The sequence below is a fragment of the Borostomias antarcticus genome (assembly GCF_949987555.1).
Source record: "Borostomias antarcticus genome assembly, chromosome: 10".
NCBI lineage: Eukaryota > Metazoa > Chordata > Actinopteri > Stomiiformes > Stomiidae > Borostomias > Borostomias antarcticus.
This window is the reverse complement of record NC_140243.1, coordinates 8990698-9011485: the sequence shown is the minus strand read 5'-3', so window position 1 is coordinate 9011485 and position 20788 is coordinate 8990698. Positions and strand designations below refer to the sequence as shown.

Sequence of the window (20788 nt, the reverse complement as noted above, 5' to 3'; positions counted from 1 at the left end):
CACTGCAAGAATCCAAAGAGCATCATTCAAACAGAAAGAATGAATGAATCAACGGTCATGTGATACAAGGCCAGTCACCTGTGAGTGGATGGGACTCTCCACCTCTGCGACGACGTGCGTCACATCTGGACTCATGACCTCCTCCTCGTCTCCATCATACGTGCGCCACAGTCAAGGAGGTGGCATGGCAGAAACAACAAGTGACGTCTTAGACAGATTTGTTCCAACGTTGTCGCAGTCATGTGTCACAGTCTGCCACCCCTGCATGGTGTTACTAACTACTCACTACCCAACAACAAGTGACGTCTTAGACAGATTTGTTCCAACGTTGTCGCAGTCATGTGTCACAGTCTGCCACCCCTGCATGGTGTTACTAACTACTCACTACCCACCCGGGATTGATTTCAATAGTATAGGATTGGCTGAGTTTAGAGGAGCCAGCTGAGCCCCTGTCTGGAAGGATATGTGATGAGGTACCGAGCCAGCCTCTTCCTCTCTGAGGCAGCCAGGTTGTAGAAGAAGACATGGACTCCCCTCATGAAGTCAGGCAGGCCAGCAGGACTGGGGCTCCCGCGGGGACTGGAGGGCCCCTCAGACTCCGTGTCCCCCTCCCCACTCAGTCTGTCCGGCCCGGGGGACCGCGGTGGTGGGGATGCAGCTGATGTCGAAGCCCTGGATGGTGATGTTTGTGTTGCAGCCTTACTGGAGGCGGCCCTGCTATAGTAGTATCTAACAGTCAGGTCAGTCAAGGCGGTAACACTTATGAATAGTTAATGGTTATTCACAACAACTGTTAATGAGTTATTAACGACTTGTTAAATGTTTGTTAATAGTATGCTAATGATTTAGAACTATACCTTCTAAATAGTTAATAGATCATGAACAAGCTATTAGTAAACTACTTACAACTGACTTAAGTATTTGTTTATAGTTGATCCACCTATACAGCTGGCCCCATCTGGCCTTCCATCATGGTACCCATCTAAACACAAATTAATAAATGTTTAGAAGTGATAGAAGGATCTGCTCCAAAATTTAATGGGTTGTAAGTTTATATTATTATTCTTTTATTTCAGTGATCAGAGGATACATGGAGGTGGCGATGCCTCTGGACGCCAGGTGCTTCCGGATGAGTCTCTCTGTGCCGTACCAGTTAAACCCTTTGGTGGAGTGGCCGATTCGCGGGAGGTGTACACTCGCTGAGAGGAGATGGGGTGGAATGACAGAAGCATGTCAGTCAATCCATCCGTCAGTCAATCCATCCGCCAGTCAATGCATCCATCTATCCATCCATCTATGTCAAGCCCACCTACAGCGTTCAACGGTCTGAGCATAGCATTCCACCCACACACACAACAGTTTTACAATGTTGCACCTTTCTTTCTCTTGGCCACCACAGAGATCTTCCTCAGGCCCTCCTCCAAGGCAGGGAGTTGGATTCCTGACAAGCTGTTGTCCTTGTTTCTCTGCTGCGCCACGATCAGAGCCAGCTAGTTAGAGACACAGAGAGGGGAGCCGACGTCAGTCATCTTCAATCAATCAAGCTCGCCCATAAATCTGTCGGTGTGAACTGGGAGTTCACCCAGTCAGAGGCGCAGGTAAATCACACTGCAACCATTCCTTTTCAAAGTGTTCTGGCAACCGTGTGCTAATACAGAGGCGTGTGCGTGATGAAAGAGAATTTGTGTCTTTCCGTCTCTCTTTAATGAGTTACATCTCGGGGTTCTGTCATTCGCTCGCATGGCTTCTCCTACAATTGTTATGCCGATGGCACCCAGCTGGTCCTGTCATTTCCCCCCCCCTGACACACAAGTGGAGACAGGCATTGCTGCGTGCTTGGCTGACATCTCGGAGTGGATGGCAACACATCACCTCAAGCTCAACCTGGACTAGACTGGGCTGCTGTTCCTCCCGGGGAAGGGCTGCCCGCACCATAACCTGGACATCACCATTAAAGACACTGTGGTGACGCCAACTTGGACTAGTAGGAATCTGGGTGCGACCCTGGATGACCAACTGTCGTTCTCGGCACACATCACATCCATTACATGCTCTTGCAGATCCCTGTTCTACAACATCAGGAGGATTCGCCCTTTCCTCACTGACGAAACGGCCATGGTCAAGCACTACATCCCCTTCCGACCGCTACGCTCTGCTACCTCGGGGCGATGGTTGACCTGTCACTCCGAGGCCCCTGCGGTCAATCGACACGGTCACGGCTCTTTTCTGTCCTGGCCCCACAGCGGTGGAATGAACTGCCCACTGACGTCAGGACAGCAGAGTTCCTGCCCATCTTTCACCACTGGCTCAAAACTCACCTCTTCAAGAAGTACTACCAGGATCCTACCTCTTAAAACACCTACTGTATTTTTATTTTGCAACTTTTGCACTTTGGCTTAACAGTGTAGCACTAGATTATGCTCTTAGTCACTTGTTTAGAAAGGAGATGCACTTGTGAGTTCTGGCAAGTAGTAGTACACTGACTACCTACGTTAAATGCAACTGTTGTAAATCGCTTTGGATAAACGCGTCAGCTAAATGAATGTAATGTAATGCAGTTACCTGGTCTTGGCCATCCAGCCTGGACTCTTTGTCATCGATGGGGAACAACAGCACATGTCCAAGTTCCAAGTCTAAAACATGAGACACTGTTGAAAGCCTGAACATGGAAGAACGGCCAGGACACACCAGGTATGAGTGCCTGCCTGTGCTGGTGAAGCTAACCACATCTCACCTTTCATCTTTCCAGCCAGCTCATACTGTTTGCGCGGTTCATCCGACTTTGCCTCCAATGCTGAGAAGAGCCCGCCCCTGCCCCACCGCCCGGAGTCATCTACGACACACAAAACAAACGCGCCGCACAAGCGCATCATGACGTGTTTTATCGTCATTATATGTGCCGTCTACACATTTATTTCAATCTCTACACATATCTTTCGACACAAAAAGCTCTCTCTTAGTCTCTGCGTTCGATTCAAGGACAATGTGACCTACAATGCTAACAAGGGCTGAGCGATCAGCGGAGAATGGGGCCATACCAACACAGTGCACTACGATGGTGTCTTCCTGAGCGGCGTGGGGACGGGTCACGTCGCCCAACACGTAGCGGACAGCAGTGTGCTCAGAGTCGGCAGAGCACACACTGCTGTCCTCCTCATCCGCCTCCTCCTCCTCCTCTTCCTCACTCTCCACAGAGGGTAAGCACAGTGATCTGTACCCACAGGAATCCCACCATGCCATCCTGTAGGACACACACACACGCACACACGCGCACACACGCACACACACACACAGAACAACACAGCTAGAACGTATCAGGACCTGAGAAGTCTGAAAGGAGAGGCGCGCCGTGTCATGCTGTGACCTTGCTGTGACCTTACTTCTTCTCATGTTTCTGCTCCTGCTGCTTCCTCTTCCTGTCCTCCAGTAGTTTGGCCCTCTTGGCCACAGCCTCCTGCCTCCTCCGCCTCCTCCGCTCCAGCTCAGACTTACTCAGGGCCTTCCTCTTCCTCAGAGGCAGCCCCAGGGACCCGGAGAGAGAGGCCTGAGAACCCCCCCACACACACACACACAAAAACACACACACACACACACACGACGACTGAGGAGAAGGCAACCGCACGCTGGAATAACGTTCATGCCTTACCTTACTACAACAGTTTTTGACCCATCAAGTTCTTCGTCAGGGATATATATGCCCAGGCCAGAACACAAACATACACTCTCTACCCACTGGGAGACACGCAGATAGCCTGGCCAATGTGTGTGTGAGTGTGTGCGAGTCTTACTCCAGCTTTGTGGCGGAGTGCCCGTCCCTCTCCACTAGTACCCTCCCGCTCATCCAGAAGGTTCTGGAAGCCCTTCTGGTCCTCTGAGCTGGGCTCCCTGGAGTAGTCCCTCCCCTCGAAGTAGTACATGTGGTCTGGAAGATGACACCGTTATTAAGTGTTAATATAACAAAGGGAACTGAGGTATTCCCAGGAAGTCTGTGTTCAAAGGCAATAATGTCAATGGACGTCATCATCCCATGAAGGCCGCTCCAACCGTCAGCAGCGGGAAAACTGACGCTCACTCTGGCCGTCGGTTTCCGAGTCCTCCTCTTCCTCCCTGGGCCGGGCCTGGTCTTCGTCAGCCAGCCACTCTCCGTCCCGTGTCTGGCCTAGGATCATCCCCAGGTCCACTTCCTGGACAGAGCTCTCCTCCGACGACAGCAGCTTGTCCACCCCAAACTTCAGACTCTCACTCAACTGCGGAGAGAAAAGAGAGAGAGAGACAGAGAAAGAGAGCAAGAGACAGAGAGAGAGAAACAGAGAAAGAGAGAGAGAGAGAGAGAGAGAGAGAGAGAGAGAATATGAGAAGCCGTAGGTATTGTAGATAGAAGTAGATGATGTCGTCATCGTCGTTGTTGTTGTTGTTCCCAACCTGGAGTCCAGCGGCGGCAGACTGGGCCTGGTCCAGCAGAGAGAAGCGCCCCTCCTCGATCACCGTGTGGGTGAGCCGCAGCTTGGACACGGCCCGGGAGTACACCATCTCCTCCACTGTCTCTCTCCCCAGCAGCCGGACCACCTTCACAGCCCTGAGGACGCGGAGACAAGACTCACCACTGTCATCACCAGGGACAGGTGTGGTGCACTAGTGCTGAGGGAAGGGGAGGGGGAGATTGGCCAGGGGAGGTGGGGGGGGGGGGGGTCATGACTATTTTCTACACAAGTTCAAGAGACAGAGTGTGCAGTATTAAGTAACTTGGTAACTTTTAGTAACTTTAGTAGCTTGGCTTGTAAGGAATCTAAGGAACAGCCATGCTGTAATGGAGGGTACTTAACTAGCAATGTGTGGAACAGTGCAGAGAAGCCCCAGCTAGCCAGGTCTGCGTTAGCTCTGTTTATTAACAAAGCTTTGAGAATTAAAAACACATGGGCAAAGTCCAGCACTGCCCTTGCAACAGCCGGTGAAGCTGTCTCGGTCAACAGCTAATAAAAGAGCTGGATAGTTTGCTGCTGGTTCACCCATCGCAGATCAGGGCTTGAATTACCTGGTCTGGCCAATCCGATGGCAACGAGCAGCTGCCTGCAAGTCATTCTGGGGGTTGAAGTCACTGTCCATAAAGATGACAGTGTCTGCAGCTGTGAGATTCATTCCTACTCCTCCTACACAGCAGAGAGAGACAGCTTTTAAACTGAACAATGTTAAGCATTATAGTTCAAATATTAGGCATAGATAAAACCACCAGGATTCTTTGGGTTTCTCTACATAACTTGACTTTCTTCATCAGTGTGTACTGAACATCACTTAACTGCATTGCATTGCAAATTGCATTCAGTTCTGCAACTACAGAAGTGTGCATATGTACTGTAATTATAAGAATTGGGGAGATTTCAAAAACCACTCTTATGGGAAGTCTCCCTACTTTCATATTCTGCATAAAAACCTGATGAGAGATGTTTTGCTACAAGCAGGACATCCTCCCCCAACTCTTATCTCTGTGGGCAGGGGCCGCTTTCGTTTTTCATTTGAAGTCTGTGAGCTCAGTGAACAGATGTAGAGATAGCGCTGAGGTGCAGGTGACAGTGGTGGGACTTAGCAAACGCATTTCTGGAAGGCACAGAGTGTGGAACGCAGAACGCAGCTTGCACTGTACTTGCATTACTGTACTTCAAGCACATGTCTGTTAATATCTTCCATGTTGTTTTTTTTCTACCCCGATACATGGATCAGACTCTTAGAACGTGCCGTGTGTACAGTCATCTTTTCCTGCTAATGTTAAACACTGCCAAGGATGCATATTCATTAGTTTGCTTTGCATACTGTATGCTGTATATTGTGCCTTTTTGTACCTTATTGGGCTGCGCCACTGTGCCAATTGCTGCAACAAAGGAATTCCCCCCCAGGAATCAATCAAGTTGATTCTTTCTTTCTTTCTTTCTTTCTTTCTTTCTTTCTTTCTTTCTTTCTTTCTTTCTTTCTATCTTTCTTTCTTTCTTTCTTTCTTTCTATCCATCTATCTATCTATCTATCTATCTATCTCAGCCCACCTGCTTTAGTACTGAGCAGAAAGACAAACACATCCTTGCTGCTGAAGTTCTTGATGGCCAGGTTGCGCTCCTCTCCCCTGACGGATCCATCCAAGCGCTCATAGCTGTAACCTAAAAAAAAGAACACAAATACTACTAGTCAATAAATCACTAGTCATGCACCCGAATACATGTCAGGCATGCTTTTAAGATACACACCCAGTAGATTCCTGAGTTCCTCTGGCAGTGAACTCTCAAAAGCCAGGACCAAGAGACATGGAGAGGCAGCTTTTAGTTTTAATGACCCCAGCCTCCGGAATACCTAGCCAGTGATTTTGAGAATGGCTGAAACTATGGGAACCTTTACATGAGATCTTAAGACATACCTTTTTAATCTTGCCTTTATTAGGTAGGTTGTCTGTAGTGACTCCAGAGTACAGTAGGTTGAAGGCTGTAGTGGTAGTCTGTATGTTGTAGTGGTTTTGTAGTACCCTGTAGTCTGTTGTGGCTCTGTAGTTAGATAGGCAGCCTTTGTCTAATCAAGTGGGCCTGTGGGGCACTGACATGATCTGTGGTGTACCCTGGTAGTCTTTTGTTCTCCATGATATTTATTGTGGCTCTATAAGCTGTAGTGGCTCTGTAGTATATTGTAGTCTGTAATGTCTCTTTACCATTGTTGCCGAGGGTGCTTTACAAGCCAGCAGCATATACTGAACACTAGCTCTTTACCATAGCTGCTGAACGAGCTTCACGGCACTTACAGCATAATATTAGTAGTGTGACTCTTTACCACTGACCGGGCTTTACAAGCAGCAAATACAGTAGTATATTAACAGCGTATTACTTTGAGCTAAGTATAGAGAGGTAAGTATATAGTTTTATATTCATGTTTTATGTGCCCTATAATGTGCTACTTTGATATAGTTAGCATATAGTCGCACCATTCAGGTAAAATATTTGTATTTATTTATAATAAATAATATATATATATATAATAATATTTGTATGTGTTATATTTCTTGCTTTTTAGTACGTTTCTATGATATAGTCAACAATTTCCAGGCTTGCTCGATCATCTCGTTCAGAGAGGTCAGATGAGATTTTTTTTTACAGTTCTCCTATATTGGCTCAAATGTACGGAAGAGCATTAGGGCCAACAACTGAGTTTATTTTTTTTTAAGCTTCTGAGTTTAAAGTCAGAATTTCTGACTTTAAACTCAGAATTTCTGAGATTAAAGTCAGAATTTCTGAGAAAGAAACTCAGAATTTCTGACTTTAAAGTCAGAATTTCTGATAAAAAAGTCAGAAATAACTTCTGAGATTAAAGTCAGAATTTCTGAGATTAAAGTCAGAATTTCTGAGAAAAAAAGTCAGAAATAACTTCTGAGATTAAAGTCAGAATTTCTGAGATTAAAGTCAGAATTTCTGAGAAGAAAGCTCGGAATTTCTGAGAAAAAAGTCAGAAATAACTTCTGAGAAAAAACTCAGAATTTTGGACTTTAAAAAAAACTCAGCTGTTGGCCCTAATGCTCTTCCGTACAAATGGGTGAACTGTTATGTTTTTTTTCTCCCCTCTGGAAAATGTGTGTCAGGATCAGAATACTCAGTACTCAACACAATGTGCTTCACAAAAAGAAGGGGGGTACATATACAGTATAGTATAGTATGCTGTAAATGTATCCTCCCCCTTCTTTTTGTGAAGCTCATTGTGTTGCCCCTGTATTATATGTTTTACATAAATAAAAGTTTGATTGATACTAGTTAATGTTTTGAGCTTTTCTCAACACTTTTTCTCAAAACTATGAAGGTATATTTGGTGCAAAATAGCTGAGCACCTGTAACAGTGAATTTGTACTTGTAGAAAATAGCCACACGTGTGTAACAGTAAATTTGTAGTTGTAGAAAATAGCCACACATGTGTAACAGTAAATTTGTAGTTGTAGAAAATAGCCACACATGTGTAACAGTAAATTTGTAGTCACAGAGGAAAAGTTGCACACCTGTAGAATATTTTCTCACAAATACAAATACTGCGCAAACACAAGTCATTAACTACAACTGCTTGAATCTGCCGCTACGAGTCACAAATCGCAAGTTCCGCACGGCTGTGACTTTTGCTCCTAACCTTGTGATACGTATGGTGCAAAACTAACTTGTACACTTGTAAGCTTGTTGTTGAAAGCATAGAGGTGGTCGGCGGGTGTAGTGAGTGATTGAGTGCAGTGCTTGACCAATCACAAGAGAGGATTTTCGAGAAGCTTTTCGCGGAGAAAAGAGAGATCAGCCTACTCCAACAGCGCTGTCCTGAACGTTAACAGCCAAGGTAGCTATGTTTTCTGATATATCAGCCACCATCATACTAGTTTATCTCCAGGCTCTTGCTTCCTGAAAGCTATCTAGCTAACTACACCTTTTGGGAAGCAAGAGCCTGGAGTTAAACTTCACTAAAAAACAGTGATGAGCCTACCAACCTAGCTGACCAGCATGCACCTTTAAACTGTTAATAAAAGTATAATGGTGGCTGATATATCAGAAAACATATATATATGATATATCAGAAAACATAGGCCGCGCACCACCTCTACGCTTTCAACAACGAGCTTACAAGTGTACAAGTTAGTTTTGCACCATACTCGCAAGGTTAGGAGCAAAAGTCACAGCTGCGCGGAACTTGCGATTTGTGACTCGTAGCGGCAGATTCAAGCAGTTGTAATTAGGGCCCGAGCACTGGCGGTGCGAGGCCCTATTGAATTTCGAAGGATTATTATTAGGGCCCGAGCACTGGCGGTGCGAGGCCCTATTGAAACTCGAAGGATTATTATTCTCCTTCTCCTTCTCCTTCTTCTTCTCCCCAAACAAATGCCTTTTTGGCGGCCTAAACATCGATGAAAACGGATGAAACTTTGCAGATACATCAGTCCCGGTGAAAATCGGATATTTCATTGGTGACGGAAATGGGCGTGGCAAAACGGCTCAAGAGCGCCCCCTGGAAAGTTTAAAATGGCGAGCCCCACCTTTCAGTTTGATGTAGGCGAACGAAATTCGGTGGGCATATGTATTTCATCGAGCCACACTAAAATGTCTCTTGGAGCTATACCCAACATGCAACAGGAAGTCCGCCATTTTGCTCTTAATGTGCCATTTTGTCCTTGTTTTGACCATTTCCATGCCTCGTACTTCGACGAACTCCTCCTACAGATTTCATCTGATCAACTTCATATCGGGTCAGCTTCATCTTAAGACCTTTGTGATCAAAAGTTATCAAAAAAATTGAGTTTTCACCAAACACCCTTGCCGTGGCGCCCCGCCAAAGTTTGACATTTCGCCATAAAACACGAAGTCCTCATAACTCCTCCATACATTATCTAATTTGTCCGATATATCTCACGCTTCATGACGGTTCTGTCCTGAACACATCTATGTGTCAGTATTGCGTCATACTTATAGCGCCACCTATTGGTGAAACAGGAAGTCCTCATAACTCCTACATACATTATCCAATTTGTCCGATATATCTCACGCTTAATGACGGTTCTGTCCTGAACACATCTATGTGTCAGTATTGCATCATACTTATAGCGCCACCTATTGGTGAAACAGGAAGTCCTCATAACTACTACATACATTATCCAATTTGTCCGATATATCTCACGCTTCATGACAGTTCTGTCCTGAACACATCTATGTGTCAGTATTGCATCATACTTATAGCGCCACCTATTGGTGAAACAGGAAGTCCCCATAACTCCTCCATACATTATCGGATTTGTCCGATATATCTCACGCTTCATGACGGTTCTGTCCTGAACAGATCTATGTGTCCGTATTGTGTCATACTTATAGCGCCACCTATTGGTGAAACAGGAAGTCCTCATAACTCCTGCATACATCATCCGATTTGCAACAAATTGCTGACGCTTCATGAAGGTGGCCTTCTGAACCCATCTATGTGTCGGTATTGAGTCACACTTACAGCGCCACCTACTGGTGAAACAGGAAGTCCTCATAACTCCTACATACGTTATCCGATTTACTCAACATTTCTCACGCTTCATCAAGGTACCGTCCTGAACACATCTATGCTTCGGTATTGAGTCACGCCTAGAGCGCCACCTACTTCAGTACTGCACACCGAAATAGCACAGCCTTTAACGGCGCAGCACCCCGACACGCGTGGGGTGCGAGGGCCCGCTCACTGCTGCTCGCAGCACTAGTTATTAGGGCCCGAGCACTGGCGGTGCGAGGCCCTATTGAAACTCGAAGGATTATTATTCTCCTTCTTCTCCTTTACTCCAAACAAATGCCTTTTAGGCGGCCTGAACATCGATGAAAACGGATGAAACTTTGCAGATACGTCAGTCCCGGTGAAAAATTTGATAATTCATGGGTGACGGAAATGGGTGTGGCAAAACGGCTCAAGAGCGCCCCCTGGAAAGTTTAAAATGGCGAGCCCCACCTTTCAGTTTGATGTAGGCGAACGAAATTCGGTGGGCATATGTATTTCATCGAGCCACACTTAAATGTCTCTTGGAGCTATACCCAACATGCAACAGGAAGTCCGCCATTTTGCTCTTAATGTGCCATTTTGTCCTTGTTTTGACCATTTCCATGCCTCGTACTTCGACGAACTCCTCCTACAGATTTCATCCGATCAACTTCATATCGGGTCAGCTTCATCTTAAGACCTTTGTGATCAAAAGTTATCAAAAAAATTTAGTTTTCACCAAACACCCTTGCCGTGGCGCCCCGCCAAAGTTTGACATTTCGCCATAAAACACGAAGTCCTCATAACTCCTCCATACATTATCCAATTTTTCCGATATATCTCACGCTTCATGACGGTTCTGTCCTGAACACATCTATGTGTCAGTATTGCGTCATACTTATAGCGCCACCTATTGGTGAAACAGGAAGTCCTCATAACTCCTCCATACATTATCCCATTTGTCCGATATAGCTCACGCTTCATGACGGTTCTGTCCTGAACACATCTATGTGTCAGTATTGCGTCATACGTATAGCGCCACCTATTGGTGAAACAGGAAGTCCTCATAACTCCTGCATACATCATCCGATTTGCACCAAATTGCTGATGCTTCATGAAGGTGGCCTTCTGAACCCATCTATGTGTCGGTATTGAGTCACACTTACAGCGCCACCTACTGGTGAAACAGGAAGTCCTCATAACTCCTCCATACATTATCCAATTTGTCCGATATATCTCACGCTTCATGACGGTTCTGTCCTGAACACATCTATGTGTCAGTATTGCGTCATACTTATAGCGCCACCTATTGGTGAAACAGGAAGTCCTCATAACTCCTGCATACATCATCCGATTTGCACCAAATTACTGACGCTTCGTGAAGGTCACCTTCTGAACACATCTATGCGTCGATATTGAGTCACACTTACAGCGCCACCTACTGGTGAAACAGGAAGTACTCATAACTCCTCCATACATTATCCAATTTGTCCGATATATCTCACGCTTCATGACGGTTCTGTCCTGAACACATCTATGTGTCAGTATTGCGTCATACTTATAGCGCCACCTATTGGTGAAACAGGAAGTCCTCATAACTCCTCCATACATTATCCAATTTGTCCGATATATCTCACGCTTCATGACGGTTCTGTCCTGAACACATCTATGTGTCAGTATTGCGTCATACTTATAGCGCCACCTATTGGTGAAACAGTACGTCCTCATAACTCCTCCATACATTATCCCATTTGTCCGATATGTCTCACACTTCATGACAGTTCTGTCCTGAACACATCTATGTGTCAGTATTGCGTCATACTAATAGCGCCACCTATTGGTGAAACAGGAAGTCCTCATAACTCCTGCATACATCATCCGATTTGCACCAAATTGCTGACGCTTCATGAAGGTGGCCTTCTGAACCCATCTATGTGTCGGTATTGAGTCATACTTATAGCGCCACCTATTGGTGAAACAGGAAGTCCACATAACTCCTCCATACATTATCGGATTTGTCCGATATATCTCACGCTTCATGACGGTTCTGTCCTGAACACATCTATGTGTCAGTATTGCGTCATACTTATAGCGCAACCTATTGGTGAAACAGGAAGTCCTCATAACTCCTACATACATTATCCAATTTGTCCGATATATCTCACGCTTCATGACGGTTCTGTCCTGAACACATCTATGTGTCAGTATTGCATCATACTTATAGCGCCACCTATTGGTGAAACAGGAAGTCCTCATAACTCCTCCATACATTATCCAATTTGTCTGATATATCTCACGCTTCATGACGGTTCTGTCCTGAACACATCTATGTGTCAGTATTGCGTCATACGTATAGCGCCACCTATTGGTGAAACAGGAAGTCCTCAACTCCTGCATACATCATCCGATTTGCACCAAATTGCTGACGCTTCATGAAGGTGGCCTTCTGAACCCATCTATGTGTCGGTATTGAGTCACACTTACAGCGCCACCTACTGGTGAAACAGGAAGTCCTCATAACTCCTACATACGTTATCCGATTTACTCAACATTTCTCACGCTTCATCAAGGTACCGTCCTGAACACATCTATGCTTCGGTATTGAGTCACGCCTAGAGCGCCACCTACTGGTGACAGGAAGTTTCTCTCAGTACTGCACACCGAAATAGCACAGCCTTTAACGGCGCAGCACCCCGACACGCATGGGGTGCGAGGGCCCGCTCACTGCTGCTCGCAGCCCTAGTTATTATTCTCCTTCTCCTTCTTCCAAAACAAATGCATTTTTGGCGTCCTAAACATCGATGAAAACGGATGAAACTTTGCAGATACGTCAGTCCCGGTGAAAATTTTGATAATTCATGGGTGACGGAAATGGGCGTGGCAAAACGGCTCAAGAGCGCCCCCTGGAAAATTTAAAATGGCGAGCCCCACCTTTCAGTTTGATGTAGGGGAACGAAATTCGGAGGGCACATGTATTTCATCGAGACACACTAAAATGTCTCTTGGAGCTATACCCAACATGCAACAGGAAGTCCGCCATTTTGCTCTTAATGTGCCATTTTGTCCTTGTTTTGACCATTTCCATGCCTCGTACTTCGACGAACTCCTCCTACAGATTTCATCCGATCAACTTCATATCGGGTCAGCTTCATCTTAAGACCTTTGTGATCAAAAGTTATCAAAAAAATTGAGTTTTCACCAAACACCCTTGCCGTGGCGCCCCGCCAAAGTTTGACATTTCGCCATAAAACACGAAATCCTCATAACTCCTACATATATTATCCAATTTGTCCGATATATCTCACGCTTCATGACGGTTCTGTCCTGAACACATCTATGTTTCAATATTGCGTCATACTTATAGCGCCACCTATTGGTGAAACAGGAAGTCCTCATAACTCCTCCATACATTATCCAATTTGTCCGATATATCTCACGCTTCATGAGGGTTCTGTCCTGAACACATCTGTGTCAGTATTGCGTCATACTTATAGCGCCACCTATTGGTAAAACAGGAAGTCCTCATAACTCCTACATATATTATCCAATTTGTCCGATATATCTCACGCTTCATGACGGTTCTGTCCTGAACACATCTATGTTTCAATATTGCGTCATACTTATAGCGCCACCTATTGGTGAAACAGGAAGTCCTCATAACTCCTCCATACATTATCCAATTTGTCCGATATATCTCACGCTTCATGAGGGTTCTGTCCTGAACACATCTGTGTCAGTATTGCGTCATACTTATAGCGCCACCTATTGGTAAAACAGGAAGTCCTCATAACTCCTCCATACATTATCCGATTTGTCCGATATATCTCACGCTTCATGAGGGTTCTGTCCTGAACACATCTATGTGTCAGTATTGCGTCATACTTATAGCGCCACCTATTGGTGAAACAGGAAGTCCTCATAACTCCTCCATACATTATCCGATTTGTCCGATATGTCACACGCTTCATGACAGTTCTGTCCTGAACACATCTATGTGTCAGTATTGCATCATACTTATAGCGCCACCTATTGGTGAAACAGGAAGTCCTCATAACTCCTCCATACATTATCCGATTTGTCCGATTTATCTCACGCTTCATGACGGTTCTGTCCTGAACACATCTATGTGTCAGTATTGCGTCATACTTATAGCGCCACCTATTGGTGAAACAGGAAGTCCTCATAACTCCTGCATACATCATCCGATTTGCACCAAATTGCTGACGCTTCATGAAGGTCACCTTCTGAACACATCTATGCGTCGGTATTGAGTTACACTTACAGCGCCACCTACTGGTGAAACAGGAAGTACTCATAACTCCTACATACATTATCCGATTTACTCCAAATTGCTCCTGCTTGATGAAGGTCGCATCTTGAACACATCTATGTGTCAGTATTGCGTCATACGTATAGCGCCACCTATTGGTGAAACAGGAAGTCCTCATAACTCCTGCATACATCATCCGATTTGCACCAAATTGCTGATGCTTCATGAAGGTGGCCTTCTGAACCCATCTATGTGTCGGTATTGAGTCACACTTACAGCGCCACCTACTGGTGAAACAGGAAGTCCTCATAACTCCTACATACTTTGTCCAATTTACACAACATTTCTCACGCTTCATCAAGGTACCGTCCTGAACACATCTATGCGTCGGTATTGAGTCACGCTTAGAGCTCCACCTACTGGTGACAGGAAGTTTCTGTCAGTACTGGACACCGAAATAGCACACCCTTTAACGGCGCCACACCCCGACCCGCGTGGGGTGCGAGGGCCCGCTCACTGCTGCTCGCAGCACTAGTTAATGACTTGTGTTTGCACAGTATTCGTGAGAAAATATTCTACAGGTGCGCAACTTTTCCTCTGTGACTACGAATTTACTGTTACACATGTGTGGCTATTTTCTACAACTACAAATTTAGTGATACACGTGTGGCTATTTTCTACAACTACGAATTTACAGTTACAGGTGCTCAGCTATTTTGCACCAAATATACCTTCATACAAAACAGGAACACTGAAGCCAGATATGGAGACAGCAAAAACAAGAAGTGAACTGTGGCTAGCACACCTAGTGGTGGGCTCTGGAACATCTAGGTTGACGGACAAAAACAAAGGTACAGAGACCGATTTAACCCCCACTCCGATTTCAATGGGTGGGGGACAGTAAGGATATTATACATTCCTGAAACCCTCTCACTATGCTATATAGTATTCTTGCCATTGCATTTAAACAGCAGGAAAACCTGATGTTAAGTTAGTGTGTAACGGGAGAGGCCTGAATTGTTCCATTGGGCTACCTCTGTACTCCATGTAGTCTTGTAGAATGTCCAACATCCTGGTCATCTGGGAGAACAGTAGAACACGATGGCCCCTAAACACAAACATGAAGAGGAAAATATAGGAAACCCTCTATAGAGAGTCCAGATAGAACCCTAAGGTTCCAAAAAGAACCATTTCAGTTCTTTGAGGTGATATTTGGAGCCCCAAATGATGATTCTTTCTGATCTTAAAAGGAATATTCTATATGAAATGTTACCAAGGGTTATAGAGCACTCTTTATTAGAGTGTACGAAAATACAAAAAGGGATCCCTTAAATGATCATCTCTGTAGATCTGTATCTGTGCATTAGAGCAAAGTGAACGGGAAAAGTCTGACCCTTCAAGTAGATAAGCCAGCATGCTGTCCAGGAGACAGAGTTTCCCACTGGCCTCAATCATATGCTCCCCCATCTCAAATGGCTCGGGTTCCACACCTTCCCAGGAGAAGGGAGTGGAGAGGGGGTGATATTACTGCTTGGATACAGTACATACACGAGTATTAAAAAAGCCCCTCCTTTTCCAGTCATATCTAGCCACTGTGGGCCTCACCATCAAACAAGTAGGGGTGGTCCACACACTTCCTGAGCTGCATCAGGACATTCAACAGCCTCATCTTGCTGCCTTGCTCATTGGCAAAGGCGTCTGGAGAAAAAAACGAGGAAAGACAAAGACAAAGAGGAGAGCATGGTGGAGAAAAATTATTTTCTGGCCCGATCTCAGACGAGCACTCGGTACACTTGACTCTAATATCCTAGCGTGCTTCAGATGCCTCACCCAGGTTCTTCATCAGGATGGCTTTGTAGTATTTCTTCTGCAGGGCCGACATGCCGTGGTACACCACCAGCTCTGTCTTCCGGGGGAGGTCGGCCGCCACCTCTGCCTTCACCCTCCGCAGCAGGAAGGGCTGCAGGACACTCCGGAGCTCGCTGGCTGGGGGCCGGAGCAGAAGAACCCCCATTATGGTAAATGGACTGCACTTATATAGCGCCTTTATCCAAAGCTCTTTACAATGGCCTCTCATTCACCCATTCACACACATTCATACACCAATGGCGGCAACTGCCATGTAAGGTGCAAGCCTGCTCATTGGGAGCCATTTAAGGTTCAATGTCTTGCCCAAAGACACTTCAACATGTGGACAGGAGGAGCCGGGATTTGAACTGACGACCCTACGATCATTGGACGACCTGCTCTACCTCCTGAGCCACAGCCGCCCCCATTACGTTGTCATGAGGTGTAAGGCGGGGTGATGCGGAGGAATCCACAGTAATGCCGTAGACCACAGGTCTGTCTGAGGATCCTAATACATGCTAATCATGAGGATGTGTTATATTGAGATTATCAGGTTCAAAAAGCGTCACTCAAACACAGACATGCTAGTGATGACCACAGCAGTAATCAGACTGGTCCACGGTACCGAGCATACCCAGGGCTGGTTGATTCTGGACTTGGGAGTATGCGCTGACAAAGTCGTCCGTCTCCTCCGGCGGGAAGAGGCTGGGCTGGATGAAGCTGAGCAGGGAGTAGACTTCCTGCAGGTTGTTCTGGATGGGGGTCCCCGTCAACAGGACTCGGAAGCCCACTGAGAACTATGAGAGAGGGGGCAAAATGATCAGGGAGAGGTGAGCATGACTAGCCCTCCTGTTGTCTTTGCGGTCAAATCTGACAATTTCTCTTTCTAAAAAATTTAGTTAATTTCATCTGTTTGTCTTAAGGTTCCATGACTTTTTTCACACATGGCATCTGAACACACAAAATAAATTTTGAGGTTTCTTAAAAATGTTGGGTGTTTTATGAACACCCTTTGTTTTCCCGGTCTGAAATGACCATCAGTAGAAATTAATGGGTAAGATTACAATTAGTGTATAGAATAGAGTTATGTGTGTGTGCACATAAACATATTGTATGTGAGAATGTGTATGTGTGTGTGCGCACGTGTCTGTGTGTGTGTGTGTGCATGTGTGTGTCATGTGTGAGCACGTACATGTGTGTGTACTGCGTCTGTGTGTGCACGTGCGTGTATACATGTATGTGTACATGTGTGTGTGTACATGTGTGTGTAGGTGTGTGTGTGCACGTGTGTGTCATGTGTGAGCGCGTACATGTGTGTGTACTGCATCTGTGTGTGCACGTGTGTGCACATGTGTGTATACATGTGTGTGTACTTGTACCTGTGTGCATGCACCGGTACTTACAGGTTAGTATGGGGTATTTACCCGGTACTGATGGGGTACTTACCCAGTACTTACTGGTAAGTACGGGGTACTTACCCGTTACTTACCGAGTACTTACAGGTAGGTATGGGCTACTTACTTGCGGAGGGGGACGTATTAAGGAGTGCACAGGAGCGTAGGTATTTGTACTTACAGGTACAGTAGGTACAGCTAAAAATGTGTGAGTGTGTATGTGCACATGTGTGGGTGGGTAAGACTACAATTAGTGTATAAAACAAAACAACAAATGTACTTGAACACGAGTTCAAGTACATTCCCACACTTGCTTTTCCACACCCAATGCTGGATTGTTTCGCCTTCCCACACCCAATGCCACAAACTGGCATCCCTTGGCGTGAGAAGTCAATGAGGCCTGCAGGCCATAAATAGCAAATGGAGGTTCAAAACTGGTATTCTTCACAAGAACTTGAGTTGATAAAAAGACGAAATACAACATAAGGTGATAATAATACATATATTCTGAATTTATAATCAGCTAGAATGGAGCGGTCAATTTTGACTGGGAAGACAAAGGTATTTAACAGAAAACGAAGACAACAGGAGGGCTAGATGATGGAGCGTGGTGATGGTGGTGGGGGGGTTGAATAGCTTGCTAGGACACTAAGTGCAGCTCTGTACCTCATTCAGAGTTTTGTGCAATAATGAGTTCTGATTCTTCAGCCTGTGAGCCTCATCTACCACAAGAATCTTCCACTTCCGCCTGCAGGAGAGAGAGCAATGGTAACTGTAGGCCAACCTGTCCTGCAATGGCGCTGCTATACATGATACAGGATCTTGAGATCTATACATGATTTTGTATTACGGTATGGTACGGTATCTAGTAACACGGTACGGTTTACGGTATTTCATGGTATACGGCATTTCACCTCCCCAACACATAAAAAAACAAGTTTTTTACTTTGAAGGAACTACAGTGCAACACATGATGGAAAATACACACTATTGTAATTAAGCTCAGTTTATTAATAGCAAGCTTATATTAAATTACAAAATTAACTGTTGCAAGCAACTTGAAATGTGAAGTTTCAGCAGTGCATTATTGTGTAATACTGTAAACGTACTACCGTTAACACAGGGAATGTCACGGTTCTAATACCGTGGACATTTTATACCGCGCTTCACGGTTTTACGATATAGCGTCTCATCCCTATAAATGATACAGGATCTTGAGATCTATACAAGATACAGGATCTTGAGATCTATACATGATACAAGATCTTGAATCTATGCTCTGTACTGACTTAGATGCTGATAATTTAATCTTTGTGTGCATTGAGGTGGAAATAGGAAATAGCACTCACGTCCTCAAGAATGCAGCATCTTTGAGACACAGCTGGCAGATTGAGATAAAAGGGAGAGTATTTTGAGTCGGAGTCAAAGAATTACAGTCAGTGACCAGACGTATCTCCTTGATCAATATGTTTGTTCAACTAAAAAAATGTAAGCATGTAAATATGAGACAGTGTTTGTTTGTTTATGACGGACATGACGTTAGAGATCACCTCATAGGTAGTGAGCAGAACATGGAAGTGCAGGTTGTCCATGTCTCTCTGCAACTCCGCCCTCCTCTCCTTGTCCCCACAGTAACACAGCACCTTCAGACTAGGAGAGAACCTGAGGAGGGAGCAGCCAAGGAGGTTATACCCGGAGCACATTCTAAAGACTTACCAGGCCATAGATCTATACTCAGTGTGGATTAGTCTCCCCCCAGTGGACGTGGGAGGTCATGAAACATGAGTAAGCCTGAGTAAGACTAAACCGGTATAGGTGGTTACAGGTCATCTTAAACCTAGTTCACAAACAACATGGCATGGCACTAGTTTTAGAATGTCCATCTCGTTGTGTGTCTTTCCATAAGACTTGACATGTTGAATTTAGAACCAGTCAGGAAACAATCACATTTTGTTCTGAACCCGCTTAAAACTTGTCTTGGCTGTTATATGTAAACCCAGATTTACATGTATTAGCAAAGAATGTGTTATCAATCTGCAACCTTCGAGCGTAATCCGGTGTCCTCCTCAGTACTCTACCCACCGTTCCATCTCCGTCCTCCAGTTGTCCAGCACAGAGAGGGGGCTGAGCACCAGGAAGGGCCCCTTAGACCCCAGGGCCCCTCTCATGTACACCAACAGAGAGATGGTCTGTGGAGATACATGTATGATCAGACACACAGATATAATCAACACCTAGCTGCTCGGGAGTCTACTAGTTTGAACACAACCCCTGTTAGAGGTTGATGGAGCGCATGGACACACGTGCACGCACGCACGCACGCACGCACGCACATACACAGACACACACACCTGACAGGTCTTGCCTAATCCCATTTCATCCCCTAAAATGCATCCCTCCTGATTCTTCAGGCACTGAGTTAGCCACTTCACCCCATCCAGCTGATAGGTCCTCAACTGTATCCCTGAGGAGACATGACAACAATTAGTAGTAGCCTCTGAACAAATCACCATTGACTAAAGTACAGTTCATTTTAAACAACTGTAGATTTTAAATAGAGCACTCTGGGTAGAAATCAGTGTGCTAGCCACTTCGGCTCAAGCATGCTGCTGCTGAGCTCAGCATGTTCTGAGAAGGATGCATCCAGGCTATATTTCTGGATGACGTGAGGACCATACAATGCATACGTCTAACGTTACTATAGGCTATCAGTGGTGGGAAGACAAACAGATGTCTGGAGACCCGAGATAGAGAAGCCTTGTAACCTAACTGTAAGCTAGCTAACGTTAAGAGTTAGCTAGCTAGCTAGCAGCCATAACGTTACCTCGCAAGCCCCACTTCTGCAAGTCGCTCTCACACAGATTTATCTTCGTTTTTTCTGGTATAAGGTCTCTTATTTTCTGCGGGAAGCTTGACATATTTCTATATGTTTATTAGTTAGCTAACTTTAAGTTGTACAAAACACTCTCTGAGAACTCTGTCACGCGCCAAAGTTTGGACATCAGACTTCCGGATATGATGATGAGCCAGAATCAATGTTCGAGACAGAACACCTACACTGTACGATCATCACCCCCACATCTGAACTGAAGGCAACGGGTCAAAACTATCAGAGCGATGAATATCAAATTGGTAAATAAAAAGACAAATCGCTGCCTCCCCAACTGTGATCATAGTATTTAACTCCGCCCCTCCACAGAACAAGTAGCTGTACCGGGATGTAAAACGTGTGGACCAAATAGAGAGGAGGGGCGACTTTGGAGGATTCATAGGGAAAAAC

The 20788-nt window shown here is 45.3% G+C and overlaps 1 protein-coding gene across 1 annotated transcript; it reads right to left on the bottom strand.

The window, feature by feature from the left end:
- Positions 1-421: 421 nt before the first annotated feature.
- chd1l (chromodomain helicase DNA binding protein 1-like) lies at positions 422-20656 on the bottom strand. The gene is made up of 23 exons (XM_084445137.1): positions 20333-20656; positions 19860-19972; positions 19591-19697; positions 19059-19170; positions 18858-18889; positions 18175-18256; positions 16749-16911; positions 16097-16252; positions 15872-15964; positions 15660-15756; positions 15301-15374; positions 6033-6143; positions 5033-5147; positions 4423-4576; positions 4073-4247; positions 3789-3922; positions 3381-3544; positions 3039-3241; positions 2735-2833; positions 2563-2633; positions 1376-1490; positions 1091-1199; positions 422-729 (listed from the first exon to the last, which is right to left on the bottom strand). The coding sequence occupies exons 1-23, from the start codon at positions 20424-20426 to the stop codon at positions 429-431; spliced, it is 2874 nt and encodes a 957-aa protein (XP_084301263.1). The 5' UTR covers positions 20427-20656; the 3' UTR covers positions 422-428.
- Positions 20657-20788: the final 132 nt, after the last annotated feature.

Bases quoted from the DNA above. Each gene is read 5' to 3' on its own strand.
- chd1l (XM_084445137.1), bottom strand. From the start codon at position 20,426: ATGTCAAGCTTCCCGCAGAAAATAAGAGACCTTATACCAGAAAAAACG. The intron at 3,242-3,380 runs GTAAGGTCACAG...TGTGTCCTACAG, and splicing joins GAGCAGAAACATGAGAAGAA to GATGGCATGGTGGGATTCCT. The intron at 2,834-3,038 runs GTATGGCCCCAT...TGTGTGTCGTAG, and splicing joins CATCGTAGTGCACTGTGTTG to ATGACTCCGGGCGGTGGGGC.